A 16,966-nucleotide genomic window follows, 5' to 3' on the forward strand; every position below is an offset into this window, starting at 1 on the left:
TGCCATCCTCATTTGTACCAAACATTAGAAAATGGGGAGAAGTGTTGCCAGAAGTCCCTGTTACAGTACATGAGCAGGAAACGCTTTGTTTGGTCTGCAGACTCTTTCGCTCATCTAGAGGGGTGAAAACTGCCTTTTGGGGAAGGAGGTTTCTCAAATTGGGTAAAAAAATGTGGAAGAAAAAGAATAAAATGCTTGTCCCCTAAATACACTTAAAAATGGCTTCTATTTGTGTTCAGGAAGGCGGGTGGGTAGGACAATTACTGCTTTAAAACAACTCAACAACCTTCACCCTTCCTTAAGGAGCGTCACAACAACCCTGTGAGGTAGGATAGACTCAGAGCTGTCAACTTTCAGATTTGAAAATAAGGGCTTAGCAGCCTCGAAAATAAGGGATCAGCAGCCTCACCTGTCCCGGGGACAGTCTACGGGATATCTAACAATCCAGGATAGCAGCGGGAAACGGCGCTGGAATAAGGGAATTTGCTTCCAAAAAAGGGAAGGTTGTCAGTTATGGATAGTCTGAGAGGCAAGGAGTGACAGGCCCAAAGTGAGCATGCGCAGCTGAGGGAGCATTTGAACCCAGGTCCTGTGCGAGACGACACGCAACCCGCCACAGTGGCGCATGTGCGCGTGTAGCTTGGGCTTTAAACATTTGAGAAACGTGCCTCAAGATGATGTCTGGGCGCTCCTCACGTTACTTTTACGAGACATGATGAAGAAGCGTTGTGAGGCTGATGGCTCCAACTCCCTGCCCGCTTTTTCGTTGTTTAGTCGTGTCCGCCTCTTCGTGACCCCCTGGACCAGAGCACGCCAGGCACTCCTGTCTTCCACTGTCTCCTGCAGTTTGGTCAGACTCATGTTTGTAGCTTCGAGAACACTGTCCCACCATCTCATCCTCTGTCGTCCCCTTCTCCTTGTGCCCTCCATCTTTCCCAACATCAGGGTCTTTTCCAGGGAGTCTTCTCTTCTCATGAGGTGGCCAAAGTATTGGAGCCTCAGCTTCAGGATCTGTCCTTCCAGTGAGCACTCAGGGCTGATTTCCTTCAGAATGGAGAGGTTTGATCTTCTTGCAGTCCATGGGACTCTCAAGGGTCTCCTCCCGCACCATAATTCAAAAGCATCAATTCTTCGGCGATCAGCCTTCCGTATGGTTCAGCTCTCACTTCAGTACATCACTACTGGGAAAACCATAGCTTTAACTATACGGACCTTTGTTGGCAAGGTGATGTCTCTGCTTTTTAAGATGCTGTCTAGGTTTGTCATTGCTTTTCTCCCAAGAAGCAGCTGTCTTTTAATTTCGTGACTGCTGTCACCATCTGCAGTGATCATGGAGCCCAAGAAAGTAAAATCTCTCACTGCCTCCATTTCTTCCCCTTCTATTTGCCCGCTTTTTCACCCCTCTATAAAATCCCCGCCCCCTTCATCCCCGACAGTATATCCCAAACTTGTAGTCATTATTTCTGGACTACAAGTCCCATCATCCCTGACCACCGGGTCTTGCTAGCAGTGGCGTAGCGTGGGTTGTCAGCACCCGGGGCAAGGCAAGTCATTTGCGCCCCCTAACCCGTGGATTTGCGCCCCCTAACCCTAACCCCCAGATGTTGCGCCCGGTGCGGCCGCACCCCCTGCACCCCCACGCTACGCCACTGCTTGCTAGCTAGGGATGATGGGAGTTGTAGTCCAAAAAAACAGCTGCAGACCCAAGTTTGGGAAACATGGTGCAAGGACATTCCAGTGCGCTTGGAGTCTCAGGAATACGGTAGAGGCGGGTGGGGCGAGCGCGGGGAAGGCAGGAAGCAAAGCGCCTTCCCGGGCCGGCGTTCCGTGGCTATGCGCATGCGCCGCGTGTTCGCTGGGCTCCCCCGCCTGACTCGCAGCCTCATGCCCGGCCCGAAGCGCCCCCGACCGGCCCGCATCGGCACCCACGGCGGCACCTTCCACTGCGACGAGGCGCTCGCGTGTTTCCTCCTGCGGCTGCTGCCCTCTTATCAGGTACGCAGCTGGGGGCTTCTTACTCCGAAGTAACGCCCCCCCCCGCACGTGTGTGGCGACCTCCTTAATCCGGTTCCGATTCGGAAGCCTTTTCGGCTAGCCTCCTTTTCCTCCCACACCTGTGATCCAGTACACACGTGACGTTCCACCCCCGTGTTGGGCTCTTGCAGGGCCTGATCCTGGGACCACCAGCAACTGCGTGGATGCGGCAAGCTGCGCGCCACGCAACTCCCCCGGGCAATGCACTTGCGCAAATATTTGAATTGCTAATTGCACCATCCGTGCAATTAGAATGAATGTGCATTTATGTATAAATGGGGGGTGGTCGGGGGGTGTCCCGTCCTGGTTGGGTCAGCAGCGTGGAGATACGATCTTTAGCTGTTCCGGTATAAATGCACGTGGGCGTAAATCTCTGCTAGCGCATGTGTAAAACCTGGAGGTAAATAGCAGGGAATGTAGCTTGTTTGGTTTGCGGTATTTTATACAGTGGTACCTCGGGTTACATACGCTTCAGGTTACAGACTCTTCAGGTTACAGACTCTGCTAACCCAGAAATAGTGCTTCAGGTTAAGAACTTTGCTTCAGGATAAGAACAGAAATCGTGCTCCAGCGGCGTGGCAGCAGCAGGAGGCCCCATTACTTAAAGTGGTGCTTCACGTTAAGAACAGACCTCTGGAACGAATTAAGTACTTAACCCAAGGTACCACTGTATCCTTCCCTTTGGTCAAAACAGCAAAAGCAAGCACAAGTTATTAAATTGTAGTTCTTACAACTCCTGGCCGTTCTGGGTATAAAGAGAATTCCACCATCACCATCGCAACACTTCCCCCAGGTCGGATCCAGGAGCAGAATAAATGGCAATGCCCAGGCCAGGAGGGCAAGGCAGTTTTTCCCTTTACATCCACGTGTCTATATATACACCTGACAACTGAGGATCACGTTCTACGCAACTGATGAAGTCACTAAAGCTACACCACAATAAAATTTGTTTGTCTTTAAGGTGCCACAAGACCCTGTACAGTGGTACCTCAGTTTAAGAACAGTCCTGTTTACGAACGATTCGGTTTACAGACTCCGCAAAACCGGAAGTAGTGTCCTGGTTTGCGAACTTTACCTCGGTCTAAGAACGGTGGAAGGGCACCAGCGGTGGGAGGCCTCATTAGGGAAAGCGCGCATCAGTTTAAGAACGGTTTCAGTTTAAGAACGGACTTCCGGAATGGATTAAGTTCGTAAACCAAGGTGCCACTGTAGTTTTTGTTGCAATTAATTTGTTGCAAACCACACTAAGTCCTAATAGCATAAAGGCAAGAAGCAAGAGCATTGTGCGACTGGAATGGTGTTGGTTTACTCCCTGCAGAAAGGCAATTTGAGGAGTTCCATCTTATTAGGACTTAGTGTATTTTGCACTTAATTAGAATTCTGCACCAGTGAACCTCTTTGTTGTCTGACTCTTCGTGACCCCATGGACCAGAGCACGCCAGGCACTCCTGTCTTCCACTGCCTCCCGCAGTTTGGTCAAACTCATGTTCGTAGCTTTGCAAACACTGTCCAACCATGTCGTCCCCTTCTCCTTCTGCCCTCCATCTTTCCCAACATCAGGGTCTTTTCCAGGGAGTCTTCTCTTCTCATGTGGTGGCCAAAGTATTGGAGCCTCAGCTTCACAATCTGTCCTTCCAGTGAGCACTCAGGGCTGATTTCCTTCAGAATGGAGTGGTTTGATATTCTTGCAGTCCATGGGACTCTCAAGAGTCTCCTCCAGCACCATAATCCAAAAGCATCAATTCTTCGGCGATCAGCCTTCTTTATGGTCCAGCTCTCACTTCCATACATCACTACTGGGAAAACCATAGCTTTAACTATACGGACCGTTGTTGGCAAGGTGATGTCTCTACTTTTTAAGATGCTGTCTAGGTTTGCCATCGCCTTTCTCCCAAGGAGCAGGCGTCTTTTAATTTCGTGGCTGCTGTCACCATCTGCAGTGATCATGGAGCCCAAGAAAGTAAAATCTCTCACTGTCTCCATTTCTTCCCCTTCTATTTGCCAGGAGGTGATGGGCCCAGTGGCCATGATCTTCGTTTTTTTGATGTTGAGCTTCAGACCATATTTTGCGCTCTCCTCTTTCACCCTCATTAAAAGGTTCTTTAATTCCTCCTCACTTTCTGCCATCAAGGTTGTGTCATCTGCATATCTGAGGTTGTTGATATTTCTTCCTGCAATCTTAATTCCGGCTTAGGATTCATCCAGCCCAGCCTTTCGCATGATGAATTCTGCATATAAGTTAAATAAGCAGGGAGACAATATGCAGCCTTGCCGTACTCCTTTCCCAATTTTGAACCAATCAGTTGTTCCATATCCAGTTCTAACTGTAGCTTCTTGTCCCACATAGAGATTTCTCATGAGACAGATGAGGTGATCAGGCACTCCCATTTCTTTAAGAACTTGCCATAGTTTGCTGTGGTCGACGCAGTCAAAGGCTTTTGCAATATATATATATATAGGTTTTTGAACCTATATAGATTATGCAAATTTTCAAGTAGTTTTGCAGTTTCCATAATTTATACAGCTTCTCCTACCAAGCTTTAGAGGGGGCGGGGGACAGAAGCTGGGGGGACCCCTCCCCTTGCTTTCTGAGATGTCACTAGGTGTTGCCAAGATACTTTAAATACTGTCTTCAGTGTCAGGAGAGCTAGAAACTGTTCACTGTTCATTTTTTAAAGCCATCATCATGCAAAGGGACGTGGGTGGCGCTGTGGGTTAAACCACAGAGCCTAGGACTTGCTGATCAGAAGGTCGGCGGTTCGAATCCCCGTGACGGGGTGAGCTCCCGTTGCTCAGTCCCTGCTCCTGCCCACCTAGGAGTTCGAAAGCACGTCAAAGTGCAAGTAGATAAATAGGTACCGCTCCAGCGGGAAGGTAAACGGCGTTTCCGTGCACTGCTCTGGATCGCCAGAAGCGGCTTAGTCATGCTGGCCACATGACCCGGAAGCTGTACGCCGGCTCCCTCAGCCAATAAAGCGAGATGAGTGCCGCAACCCCTGAGTCGGCCACGACTGGACCTAATGGTCAGGGGTCCCTTTACCTTTACATGCAGAAACACACACCTCATGAAGAAGAACTCAAGAGCTTGCATCCAGGAGCAAATGGTCCCAGTCACAGCTGTTCATCCTGCCTACCTGGTGTATCTTTTTCACCTGAAGGCACCAAGGAATGGTGAAGGTATAGAGATCAGAAACTGCAAAGTGGACAGCCTGGAATAGCACTGGGGCACCTTTCGTTTCACGGCTTTTGTTTGTTGTCACCCTGCTGTGCCCTCAGGATGCAGAGATCATCCGGACACGGGATGCTCAGCTGCTGTCGGAGTGCGATGTGGTTGTGGACGTTGGAGGCGAGTATGACCCTGAGAAGCATCGCTACGACCATCACCAGAGGTACTGTTGAATTCCTGCAGCCTTTCCTCCCAGTGCTGGCAGCTAGTGGAATAGCAAGGTTACCACAGCTTACTCTGGCAGTGGACCTTTCAAATCTCTCTTTTTTTAAATGATGTTTTTATTAAATCTTCCATATTATTACATAACTCCCAACATATACAGTGGTACCTCTGGTTGTGAACGGTATCTGTTCCGGAACCTCGTTCGCGACCTGAGCAGAATGCAACCTGCATGTGCGGGTCGCGATTCGTCACTTCCGCGCATGTGCGTGACATCATTTTGAGCATATGCGCGAGCGGCGAAACCTGGAAGTAACCCGTTCTGTTACTTCCGGGTCGCCGCAGGACGCAGCAACCTGAAAAGATTTAACCTGAAGCAAACGTAACAAGAGGTATGACTGTGTCTCATTTTTTTGTCACACATTTTCTTCTTGACTTCCTGTCCCTCCTTCCCTGGTAGTGGTGGTATTTTTTTTTTAATTATTATTCCCCCTTAAGAGCTGCATTAAAACACAGTGGTACCTCAGGTTAAGTACTTAATTCATTCTGGAGGTCCGTTCTTAACCTGAAGCACCACTTTAGCTAATGGGGCCTGCAGCTGCACGATTTCTGTTCTCATCCTGAAGCAAAGTTCTTAACCCGAGGTACTATTTCTGGGTTAGCGAGTCTGTAACCTGAAGCATATGTAAGCTGAAGCGTCTGTAACCCGAGGTACCACTGTACAGTCAAACCTCAGTTGCCGAACGTAATCTGTTCCAGAAGACCGTTTGACTTCCTAAACATTTGACAACCAAAAACTGAAAGCGGAAGCCTCAGTACAATACAATAGGGAAACTTAAAACGGAAGCTGTGTAGCACGTTCGGCTTCTGAAAATCGTTAGAAAACCGAAGCAGTTACTTCCAGGTTTTCAGCGTTCAAGAGCCAAAACGGAGGTGTTCAGGAACCGAGGTTGACTGGATTTATTTTCTAAGCCTCCCAAATCCATTCTCCACATCCTTCCATTGCTCATATCTCAAATCCTGCACATGATTTCATAGAAAAATGATAGTTTGATCGGTAATCCACCAGTGGCTTCCATTCTTTTATGAAGATATCATTTTGTCCTCTTATTTTAGCAGTCAGTTTCACCATTTCCACGTAGCCCATCGGTTTTATAAACAGTTCTTCCATTGTGGGGAGTCTCTTTGTCGTTCCATTTATGTGCGTATAAAGTTCTAGCTGCAGTAGTTGTATACATAAAAATGTTAGTCAAGGGTAGTGGTGTTTTTGAATCTCCACCCCTATTATCCCCAACCAAAAGGCTTTAGGTTATTGGGGCAATGGTCAATTTCAACATCTTTTTCAATTCATTGTATATCATTTCCTAGAAATCCTTAGCCTTTGGACCTTTCAAATCTAGTCCTATCCTATCTAGTGCTGCCCACCACCTTCTCATCTGCTGGGCAGTCCATGCAGAACCGAAAGGATGAAAGACAACAAGCCCAGGAGCAAAGAGACAGGAAGACATCATGGACATCATGTCCTAAATCAGGACAGAGAGCCTGTGGCCCTCCAGATATCGGGCTCCATCAGCTCCAGCCAGCACCACCAGTGGTCAGGGATGATGGGAGTTGTAGTCAAACAACATCTGGAGGGCCACAACCTCCCCATCTTTGCTGTAAGAGGTTCAGCCCTAACTAAGGAGAGTTCTGTAGTGGAGAAAACCTTGGTAACTTGAAAAAGTTGTGCAAACTGACATGCCTATTTAGGTGCCCCTAATTCCCTTTCACATTCTACGTTGCCTTAAACAGCTTGTTCCAGATATATAATGCACTTCCCTCCTTACAATATTCCAGTTGCACTGCTGTTTCCAAGAGTTGCCCATTATGAAATTAAAATTATTAAAGGTAAAGGTAAAGGGACCCCTGACCATTAGGTCCAGTCGTAGCCGACTCTGGGGTTGCGGCGCTCATCTCACTTTATTGGCCGAGGGAGCCGGCGTACAGCTTCCGGGTCATGTGGCCAGCAGGACTAAGCCGCTTCTGGCGAACCAGAGCAGCACACAGAAACGCCGTTTACCTTCCCGCTGGAGCGGTACCTATTTATCTACTTGCACTTTGACGTGCTTTCAAACTGCTAGGTTGGCAGGAGCAGGGACTGAGCAACGGGAGCTCACCCCGTCGCGGGGATTCAAACCACCAACCTTCTGATCGGCAAGTCCTAGGCTCTGTGGTTTAACCCACAGCGCCACCCGCGTCCCATTAATAACACACACTAATTGCAGTTGTTTGTATATGAAAGGGAGGGTCTCCTAGTTTTGGGTCTGGGGCCCTGGGAAATTTCCATCTCCTTGTGGTTGGTATTATTTGCTTGGAAAGGGGAGTGTTCCAGGCTTTTCTCCCTCCTTCGGGTTGTTCTTTATTGACTCCCCCGATCCCTCCTTGTTCCCACAGGTCATTTGGGGAGTCCATGCACAGCCTGAAGCCTGATAAACCTTGGCAGACCAAACTGAGCAGTGCAGGGCTGGTTTACACCCATTTTGGCTCTGAGATTTTGGCAAACCAGCTGGGCCTCAAGGAGGAGGATCCTGTCGTGCGTGTGCTCTATGACAAGGTACTTGTGTGTGTGCATATCTGTGAGATCCCTTCCCAACATCAAAAGCCTCCGGAACAATGGGGAAAATGAACTAACTCAACCCCTTGGCTCCTGCAGGGATACAGAACCTGTGGCCCACTGGGTATTAGGCAAGTTTTTTAATGTTTAATGCTGTATTGTGTTTTTAATATTTGATTGGGAGCCGCCCAGAGTGGCTGGGGAAACCCAGCCAGATGGGCGGGGTATAAATAATAAAGTATTATTATTACTATTATTATTGCTGGGCATCTCCACCCCTGCTTGAGAGTCCTGCAAAATATCCTTGGTGTATTCCAAATTATTCTGGGCCAGGGTGTAAGAAGTACAATGCACCCCACATTTCTGAATTAAGATAGGAGGTGCATTTCGCTCTTGAGGCCAAAATATTTATTTTTAAACAATGAAAGAGCAAGAACCATCTGCCTCAGGTCCCCTTTGTTCCTACATGAGTCACTGTTTGGAACATGCAATCTAACTGGAGGCTGTGTGCTCTAGAGCGCCGTCAAATGGAGCCAATACAAAACGCCAAATGAGGTCTTCACAGCAGGACGTTGTTATTAAACTTGGGTATTGCTATCTGATTGTGGTCACAGTGACCGGGGTGGTGAGATCTGGAGTCCCAACAACATCAGGAGGACCACAGGTTAGCCACCTTGGTTGTAGTGGCGGGGGTGGTACTGATCCAGCACTGCTGCAATAGGCATATATCTGTGGGGCTTCCCCTTGATGCCTTTCTGCCTCATGTGACCTTGGGAAGTATCTGCCGTGCCCCTAAAGTATGCAGGCATGGGGGCTGAATCTTACCTGGCTTCCGACCTCTCTGTGATCCACAAAACCTACTTTTCCAGGGCAGGTCACTAAACTGAACTTTCTTGTTCTCCCCCTCCCTCTAGTTGTACGAGAACTTTGTGGAAGAGATTGACGCCATAGACAACGGCATCTCCCAGTGGGATGGGGAACCTCGCTATGCCATGACCACCAATGTGAGCTCCAGGGTTGCCTACCTGAACCCCCGCTGGAATGACAAGGATCAAGACACCGAGGTCGGGATCTGAATTGTATTTGTATTTTCCAGCTCTCTGTGTCCCAGTTAGGAAAACGAAGGAGTGGAGTAAATAGACCTCCGAGTAGATTTAGGCATAAAATACCATATTTTTCGCTCCATAAGGCGCACCTGACAAAAAGACACACCTAGTTTTTAGAGGAGGAAAACAAGAAAAAAATATTCTGAACAAAACAGTGGTTGTACGATTTTTGTGGTTCATGCTGTGGCCTGTGATCTGACGGTGAGTTTGAGGTAGCCCAATGCAAAAATCCTGAGAATCCATGTGGATCCGTGCTTTGTAACCACGTTTTTGCGCCATTGCAGCCCCACGAAACAGTGGGTGCTTGATTCTTTTGGTGCAGGCTGTAGCCATGGACATGCTATGTGATCTGCTGGTGAACTTGGGGTGACCCAATGCAAAAATCCTGAGGATCCATGTGGATCCGTGCTTTGTAACCACGTTTTAAGTGGGGAGGGAAGGAAAAACACTGAAGGGACAAGGAGCGCGAGTGGGGGGAATGGAGAAGGAGGTGGCTAACAACGCAGGAGAGGGGTTTATGGGGAGGGAAGGAAAAACACTGACGGGACAAGGAGCATGTGTGGGGTGTGTGGAGGAGCTTTTCAGCTCGCTGAGCTGGGGAGGGAGAGAGGGAAAGAGAGCACGGTTGCTTTAAAGGAGCCAACCGGACAAGAGCCGCTTACACTCGTGTAAGCGGCTCCTCTCCCGCTTGGCTGCTTCAAAGCGAGCGACGGAGGAGGGAAGGAAGGGGAACCATCGATCCTCTGCTTGCGACTGCAGCAGATCCCTCCGCCATCCGTGGGCATTCGCTCCATAAGACGCACAGACATTTCCCCTTACTTTTTAGGAGGAAAAAAGTGCGTCCTATGGAGCGAAAAATACGGTAATAAGACACATTTGTTAACTTGCCCCTTTCACTAAACAAGGAGCTGGTTGGGTGACTTCTGAATGATGGCGCTGCATCCTTAAGAACCAGAGTGCGACCTCGGCGGTTAATTCTGGAGATCTGGGGAAGAACAGTTTAGATTGGCACCGGTGCCTCTTCTAATCTGCATGAAGCAGTTGTGAGCAGAGAGCCTCAAGGTGTTGTGCGAGTGTGTGCCCCAGATTGGTAAAGCTTTGCAACGTCTCAAAGCGACCGGCAATTTGTACTGGGACGTCCGTTCCAACTTCCCAAAGGCTTTTTCCACCCGTTGCTGCCAACTCGGGTTCAAGTGCTCCAGGGCCTGGCACCGCAGCTCAGTGCCCTAATCTCTTTCCCTGCTCCTTGTGGCGTCTGTGGCCTGGTGTCTGCCTTTGCCTGACCATCACTGGCTAGGACGTGTCTCTCCTGCCCGCTGGAGCAAATCTCAGCTGATAAAGAGCAAAGAGGCAGCAGCAAGATTAAAAACCCGGGTCGTTGGCTTATCTCGAACGGTGTTGAGAGAGGTTGTTTAGGGCCGCCACTTTGCACTCTCCAAACAGGCCAGTAGCTCAGGCATGTGTGGGGCGGGCTGCATGACCCGAGGGAGCGATTCCACACGGCTTCAGAGTAGATAATTTGCCAGCCCTGTGCTTTGTTTCCCAGCCTGGTTTCCAGAAGGCCATGGAGCTGGTAGGCAACGAATTCTTGGACCGCCTCGATTACTATTACCGTGCCTGGATTCCTGCACGCACCATTGTGGAGAAGGCCATCCAGCAGCGCTTTGAGGTACCGCTGCCAAGAGGAGGGCTAAAGTACATACGCTTCAGGTTATAGACGTTTCAGGTTACTAACCCAGAAATATTACCTCGGGTTAAGTACTTTGCTTCAGGATAAGAACAGAAATCGTTCTCCGGTGGTGTGGCAGCAGCAGGAGGCACCATTATCTGAAGTGGTGCTTCAGGTTAAGAACAGTTTCAGGTTAAGAACAGACCTCCAGAATGAACTAAGTACTTAACCCGAGGTACCACTGTACTCTGAACACACCTGTGAATGTGCTTCCAGCTCCTGTTCTCACAAGCACCTGCTTTCCCGTGAGATGAAATCTCTCTCTCATGAGGTGGTTCCCCAAGGAGGAGAAGGGTGTACATTGGAATTGCAATTTCATGATGTGTGCACATCTTGCTGTTTGCATGAAGGGGAAGGGCCATAGCTAAGTGGCTGAGCATCTGTTTTGTGTGCAGAAGGTCTCAGGGTTTAATCCCCAGCAGCTGCTGGTAGGATCCAGGAAAGTCCCCCCGTCTGGAAATCCTGGAGGGCTGCTACCAGTCAGTGTAGACAATACTGGCCTAGATGGATCAATGGCCTGAGTTCTAGCAGGTGGGAGGACATGGGTGGAAATGACTGTAGGTAGGTAGGTAGGTAGGTAGGTAAGTAAGTAAGTAAATAAAGAAATAAATACAAATACAAATAAATACAAATACATTATTTATACCCCGCCCATCTGGCTGGGTTTCCCCAGCCACTCTGGGAGGCTTCCAACAGAACACTAAAATACAATAACATATTAATTAAACATTAAAATCTTCCCTAAACAGGGCTGCCTTCAGATGTCTTCTAAAAGTTTGGTAGTTATTTTTCTCTTTGACATCTGGTGGGAGGGCGTTCCACAGGGCGGGTGCCACTACCGAGAAGGCCCTCTGCCTGGTTCCCTGTAACTTGGCTTCTCATAGCGAGGGAACTGCCAGAAGGCCCTCGGCGCTGGACCTCAGTGTCCGGGCGGAACGATGGAGGTGGAGACGCTCCTTCAGGTATACTGGACCGAGGCCATTTAGGGCTTTAAAGGTCAGCACCAACACTTTGAATTGTGCTCGGAAGCCTACTGGGAGCCAGTGTAGGTCTTTCAAGACCAGTGTTATATGGTCTCGGCGGCCACTCCCAGTCACCAGTCGAGCTGCCACATTCTGGATTAGTTGTAGTTTCCGGGTCACCTTCAAAGGCCCCACATAGAGCACATTGCAGTAGTCCAAGCGAGAGATAACCAGAGCATGCACTACTCTGGCGAGACAGTCTGCGAGTCTCAGCCTGGGTACCAGGTGGAGCTGGTAGACAGCCGCCCTGGACACAGAATTGACCTGTTCCTCCATGGACAGCTGTGTCTCTTGGTTTCCACCCTGGCAGAAGCTCACTTTGCACCCCCTCCAGTTGTGGAGCCGTAAGCAAGAGAGAGCACGTAATATAGAAAGAGGAGAAAGAAATATAGAAAGAGGAGAGGTTAATATCTCCAGCGGCCTGATGTAGCCCCTAGGTTTTGCACAGGAGTCTGGAACAGTCTTACCTGGCGGACATCTCTCACCTTCTTGCACATAGTCCTCCTATGTCTCTCGTTCAGGTGGTGCAGTTGGTGACTATGAATGACATCAATCTCCTTCCTTGGCAGGTTGACCCTAGCGGTGAGATTCTGGTGTTGGCCCAGGGTGGCTGCCCATGGAAGGAGCACCTTTTCAACCTAGAGCAAGAGCTGGGCATCAAGAAGCCTCTCAAATTTGTCCTGTACACGGATCTGGGAGGCCAGTGGCGGGTCCAGTGTGTTCCTGCTGGGCTGCACACCTTCCAGAACAGGTGAGCAAGGGCTCCGAAATGCCCCCCCCCCACTTGTGTCCTGTATTGTGGGATGGGGAGAGCATTTTGAAATCCCATAGCTCTGGGGGGCCCCCAAATTCAGGACACCATCTCTCACCCTTGCACCCTAGACTTATATTTTTATTTAAACATGATTAATAATTCTAGGGACGGGGGTGGCGCTGTGGGTTAAACCACAGAGCCTAGGACTTGCCGATCAGAAGGTCGGCGGTTCGAATCCCTGTGACGGGGTGAGCTCCCGTTGCTCGGTCCCTGCTCCTGCCAACCTAGCAGTTCGAAAGCACATCAAAGTACGGCCTAGGACCCTCGTACCTACGGGACTGTCTCTCCTGGTATGTCCCACGGAGGACCTTACGGTCTTCAAACAAAAACATCTTGGAGGTCCCGGGCCACAGGGAGGTTAGGTTGGCCTCAACCAGAGCCAGGGCTTTTTCGGCTGCGGCCCGATCTGGTGGAAGGCTCTGTCACAAGAGACTAGGGGGCCCTGCAGGACTTGACATCTTTCCGCAGGGCCTGAAAGACAGAGCTGTTCCACCAGGCCTTTGGCCAGGGCACAGCCTGACCCTCACCTTTGGTAATCCTCACAGAACTCTAGCCCAATGGTTGCCATTAATTTGATTTGAACTGATTTTATAATGAATTGATTTTAGAATGTGGCATTATTTTACTGTTGTTGGCCGCTCTGAGCCCGGCTTCGGCTGGGGAGGGCGGGTTATAAATAAAATATTATTTTTCTTATTATTATTCTTTCAGTCACTCTTGGCTCTCTCGCTCTCCCTCCCATCAGGTTGTCACTTCTGGCCAAATGGTGTGGCTTACGCGATGAAGAGCTCTCTCAGGCCAGCGGGATCCCCGGCTGCATCTTTGTGCACTCCAGCGGCTTCATCGGGGGGAACCACACCAAGGAGGGGGCGCTAGAAATGGCGCGGAAGACCTTGGCGCAGCAGGTTGAATCCGGCTCATGCAGCTCATGAGGCACAAAGCCCCACACAGTTGGACTCGGGGGGACAGGGACAGGTTGTGGGCTTGCCATAAACTTTGATTTTTTTTTTTAAAAAGCAGCTTTTTTGTATCTTTTGTGAGGGTAGAAGCAAAGGGGCTGGGGAAAACCCAGCCAGGTGGGCAGGATATAAATAATAACATTATTGTTGTTGTTGTTGTTACTACTACTACTACTACAGTGGTACCTCTGGTTACATACGCTTCAGGTTACAGACTCCGCTAACCCAGAAATAGTACCTCAGGTTAAGAACTTTGCTTCAGAATGAGAACAGAAACCGTGCTCCGGCGGCGGCAAGAGGCCCCATTAACTAAAGTGATGCTCCAGAACGAATTAAGTTCTTAACCCAAGGTACCACATTATTATTATTATTATTATTATTTATTATTATTATTATTAATTTATTAGGGTCACCAACTTGGGGGGTGGCGCATTTGGAATTTTGGGGAAGCAAGCGTTATTATTGGGTGCCCGTCGCAAGGCGACTGCAGTATGTGTGGCAGGGTATGACCCAAGACAAAATGGCGGTCACTTCTTAAAGAGAAGGAAATGAGACAGGATTACAAAAGGGTGTGGGCAGTCTCCTTCCCCAACTGCTTCGTAAGTGGGGAGGGGGGGAGAGACATCTACGTAAGCCGCTGCCCCCACAGTCATTCGTAGAATTTTTTGGCACCTCTCCACAGTTCAGAACGGATAGGAGGGTGAGCGTTCAATCTTGCCATCCAATGAAATATTTGTGGGCACGTTCAATGAAGGAGAGGCTGAGGCAGGGCAAATGGGAACTGAGCAGAAAGAGCAAACAGCCTCTTGTGCAGTGCACATTTTCCTGGGTATATTTTACAGAGACCGTTTTGTGGGCACCGCAAGTATTGAAGGGGACACAGGGGCCTGTAGGTAAGAGGTAAACCCTCAAAGCCGCAGCAGGACAACAAATGAAAGCAAGCCTTTGGGAACGGGTTAAACCTTCGTCAGCTCTTCCCAGAATTGCAGGAGTTGGCCACATGGGAAGATAACCCAGGCTTTGGGGGGCTTTTATTTATATCCTGCCTTTCCCCCAGACTGGAGCTCAAAGTGGCTTACAAGACCTACATTGGCTCCCAGTACATTTCTGAGCACAATGCAAAATGTTGGTGCTGACCTTTAAAGCCCTAAACGGCCTTGGTCCAGTATATCTGAGAAGTAACGTTACTGGGAACCAGGCAGAGGGCCTTCTCTGTGGTGGCACCTGCCCTGTGGAATGCCCTCCCATCAGATGTCAAGGAAATAAACAACTATAGTGGTACCTCTGGTTGTGAATGGGATCTTTTCCACTGTTTGCAACATGAGCAGACTGCAACCCGTGTGTGCGCGGGTCACCATTTGCCGCTTTTGCGCATGCGCGTGATGTCATTTTGCACAACTGCACATGCGTGAGCGGCGAAACCCTGAAGTTAGCCTTTCCAGTACTTCCGGGTTGCCACGGGATGCAGCCTGAAAATGCACAACCTGAAGCAAACGCAAAATGAAGTATGACACTATCTGACTTTTAGAAGACATCTGAAGGCAGCCCTGTTTAGGGAAGCTTTTAAAAAAAAATTGTATTTTTAATACAGTGGTACCTCGTGTTGCATACGCTTCAGGTTACAGACTTCGCTAACCCAGAAATAGTATCTTGGGTTAAGAACTTTGCTTCAGGATGAGAAGAGAAATTGTGCTCTGGTGGCACGGCGGCAGCAGGAGGCCCCATTAGCTAAAGTGGTGCTTCAGGTTAAGAACAGTTTCAGGTTAAGAACGGACCTCCGGAACAAATTAAGTACTTAACCCGAGGTACCACTGTATTTTGTTGGAAGCCGCCCATAGTGGCTGGGGAAACCCAGCCAGATGGGCGGGGTATAAATAAATTATTACTATTATTACAAAAATGAAAGCAACATGGATAAAATACAGAATGCTAAAAAATAGAAGAGACCAGTTTAAAAGTAATTACACTGTAATAGAATTAAAACAATATAAAAACGAATCATTAAAATACAGATTGTGAAACAGCACAGCACTATTCAAAGCCCTTTTTTTAAAAGGTCAGTTCCCAAAAGCCTGTCAGAAGAAAATGGTTTTCACCTGCCAGAGGAAAGACAAAGAGAGGCTCACTGGGAAGGACATTCCGAAGTCTGGGAGGAGCCACCACCAAGAAGGCCCTCTCCTGTGTCTCCCCCAAATGTGCCTGTGAGCGTGGCAGGACTAAGCAAAGAGTATCTGTGGATGATCTTGGAGCCAAGGCAGGTTCAGAGGAGGGAAAATACTCTTTTCAGATAGTCTAAGCCATGCAAGGTTCCATACGTCAAAACCAGTACTTTGAACTGTGCCCAGAAACAGGAAGTAGAGAATCAAAGCGATGGGTTTGGAAGCAAATAAAGAGGAAAAGGCTGGCACAACAATGACAATTTTGTGCCCAGGAAGTTAAAACTGAATAGATGATGCAAAGCTGTGTAATTCACTTTGCATAATAATACTATTTTTTTTAATCATTTTTTGTAGTTTGCTTTTACCAACCATAGAGATAGGGACAGGGCTGGCTACCCAGGGGCCTGACCTGCTGCAAATGTTCATTCAGGCAGTTTGCTGGCTTCAGATTTAGGCAGGCATTGCCTCCATGCTTTGAAGCTTCTAGGTTAAAACCTTGGGATCAGAAATGAGCTGGGAGCCTTTTCCACGTTCCCTTCTGGGCAATTTGGAGGGCCACACGCCCGTGGTGTTGGACCAGGAGCAAAGCGGGCAGTGCAACCAAGGTGAATTTTGCCTTTGTGCAGCAATAATAGTTCCCACAGAAGGGACCCGGGTGGCGCTGTGGGTTAAATCAGAAGGACGGTGGTTTGAATCCCCGCAACAGGGTGAGCTCCCATTGCTCAGTCCCTGCTCCTGCTAACCTAGCAGTTCGAAAGCACGTCAAAGTGCAAGTAGATAAATAGGTACCGTAAACGGCGTTTCCGTGTGCTGCTCTGGTTCGCCAGAAGCGGCTTAGTCATGCTGGCCACATGACCCGGAAGCTGTACGCTGGCTCCCTCGGCCAATAAAGTGAGATGAGCGCCGCAACCCCAGAGTCGTCCGCGACTGGACCTAATGGTCAGGGATCCCTTTACCTTTAATAGTTCCCACACATGCTCCATCCAGGCAAACGTGGTAAAAAGAACATTGATGGAAGCTGCAAAGCAGGGTCTGTGAGGGGTGTGGGCCTGGGGAAAAGACCAGTCAGAAGCCTAGAGGAACATGCCTGGCCCCTGGGTCTGAGGTTCCCCCCCCCCCCCCGATTGAAAAGATCCAAGCTAGATGGACTAACACAACAGCA

The 16,966-nt window shown here is 49.1% G+C and overlaps 1 protein-coding gene across 1 annotated transcript; it reads left to right on the forward strand.

The window, feature by feature from the left end:
- The first annotated feature begins 1,796 nt into the window (after positions 1-1,796).
- MYG1 (MYG1 exonuclease) lies at positions 1,797-13,692 on the forward strand. Its single transcript, XM_083729021.1, has 7 exons — positions 1,797-1,995; positions 5,311-5,423; positions 7,856-8,015; positions 8,930-9,079; positions 10,668-10,790; positions 12,442-12,623; positions 13,432-13,692. The coding sequence occupies exons 1-7, from the start codon at positions 1,834-1,836 to the stop codon at positions 13,616-13,618; spliced, it is 1,077 nt and encodes a 358-aa protein (XP_083585147.1). The 5' UTR covers positions 1,797-1,833; the 3' UTR covers positions 13,619-13,692.
- Positions 13,693-16,966: the final 3,274 nt, after the last annotated feature.

The sequence above is a fragment of the Podarcis gaigeae genome (genome assembly GCF_964106915.1).
Source record: "Podarcis gaigeae genome assembly, chromosome: 2".
Classification (NCBI taxonomy): domain Eukaryota; kingdom Metazoa; phylum Chordata; class Lepidosauria; order Squamata; family Lacertidae; genus Podarcis; species Podarcis gaigeae.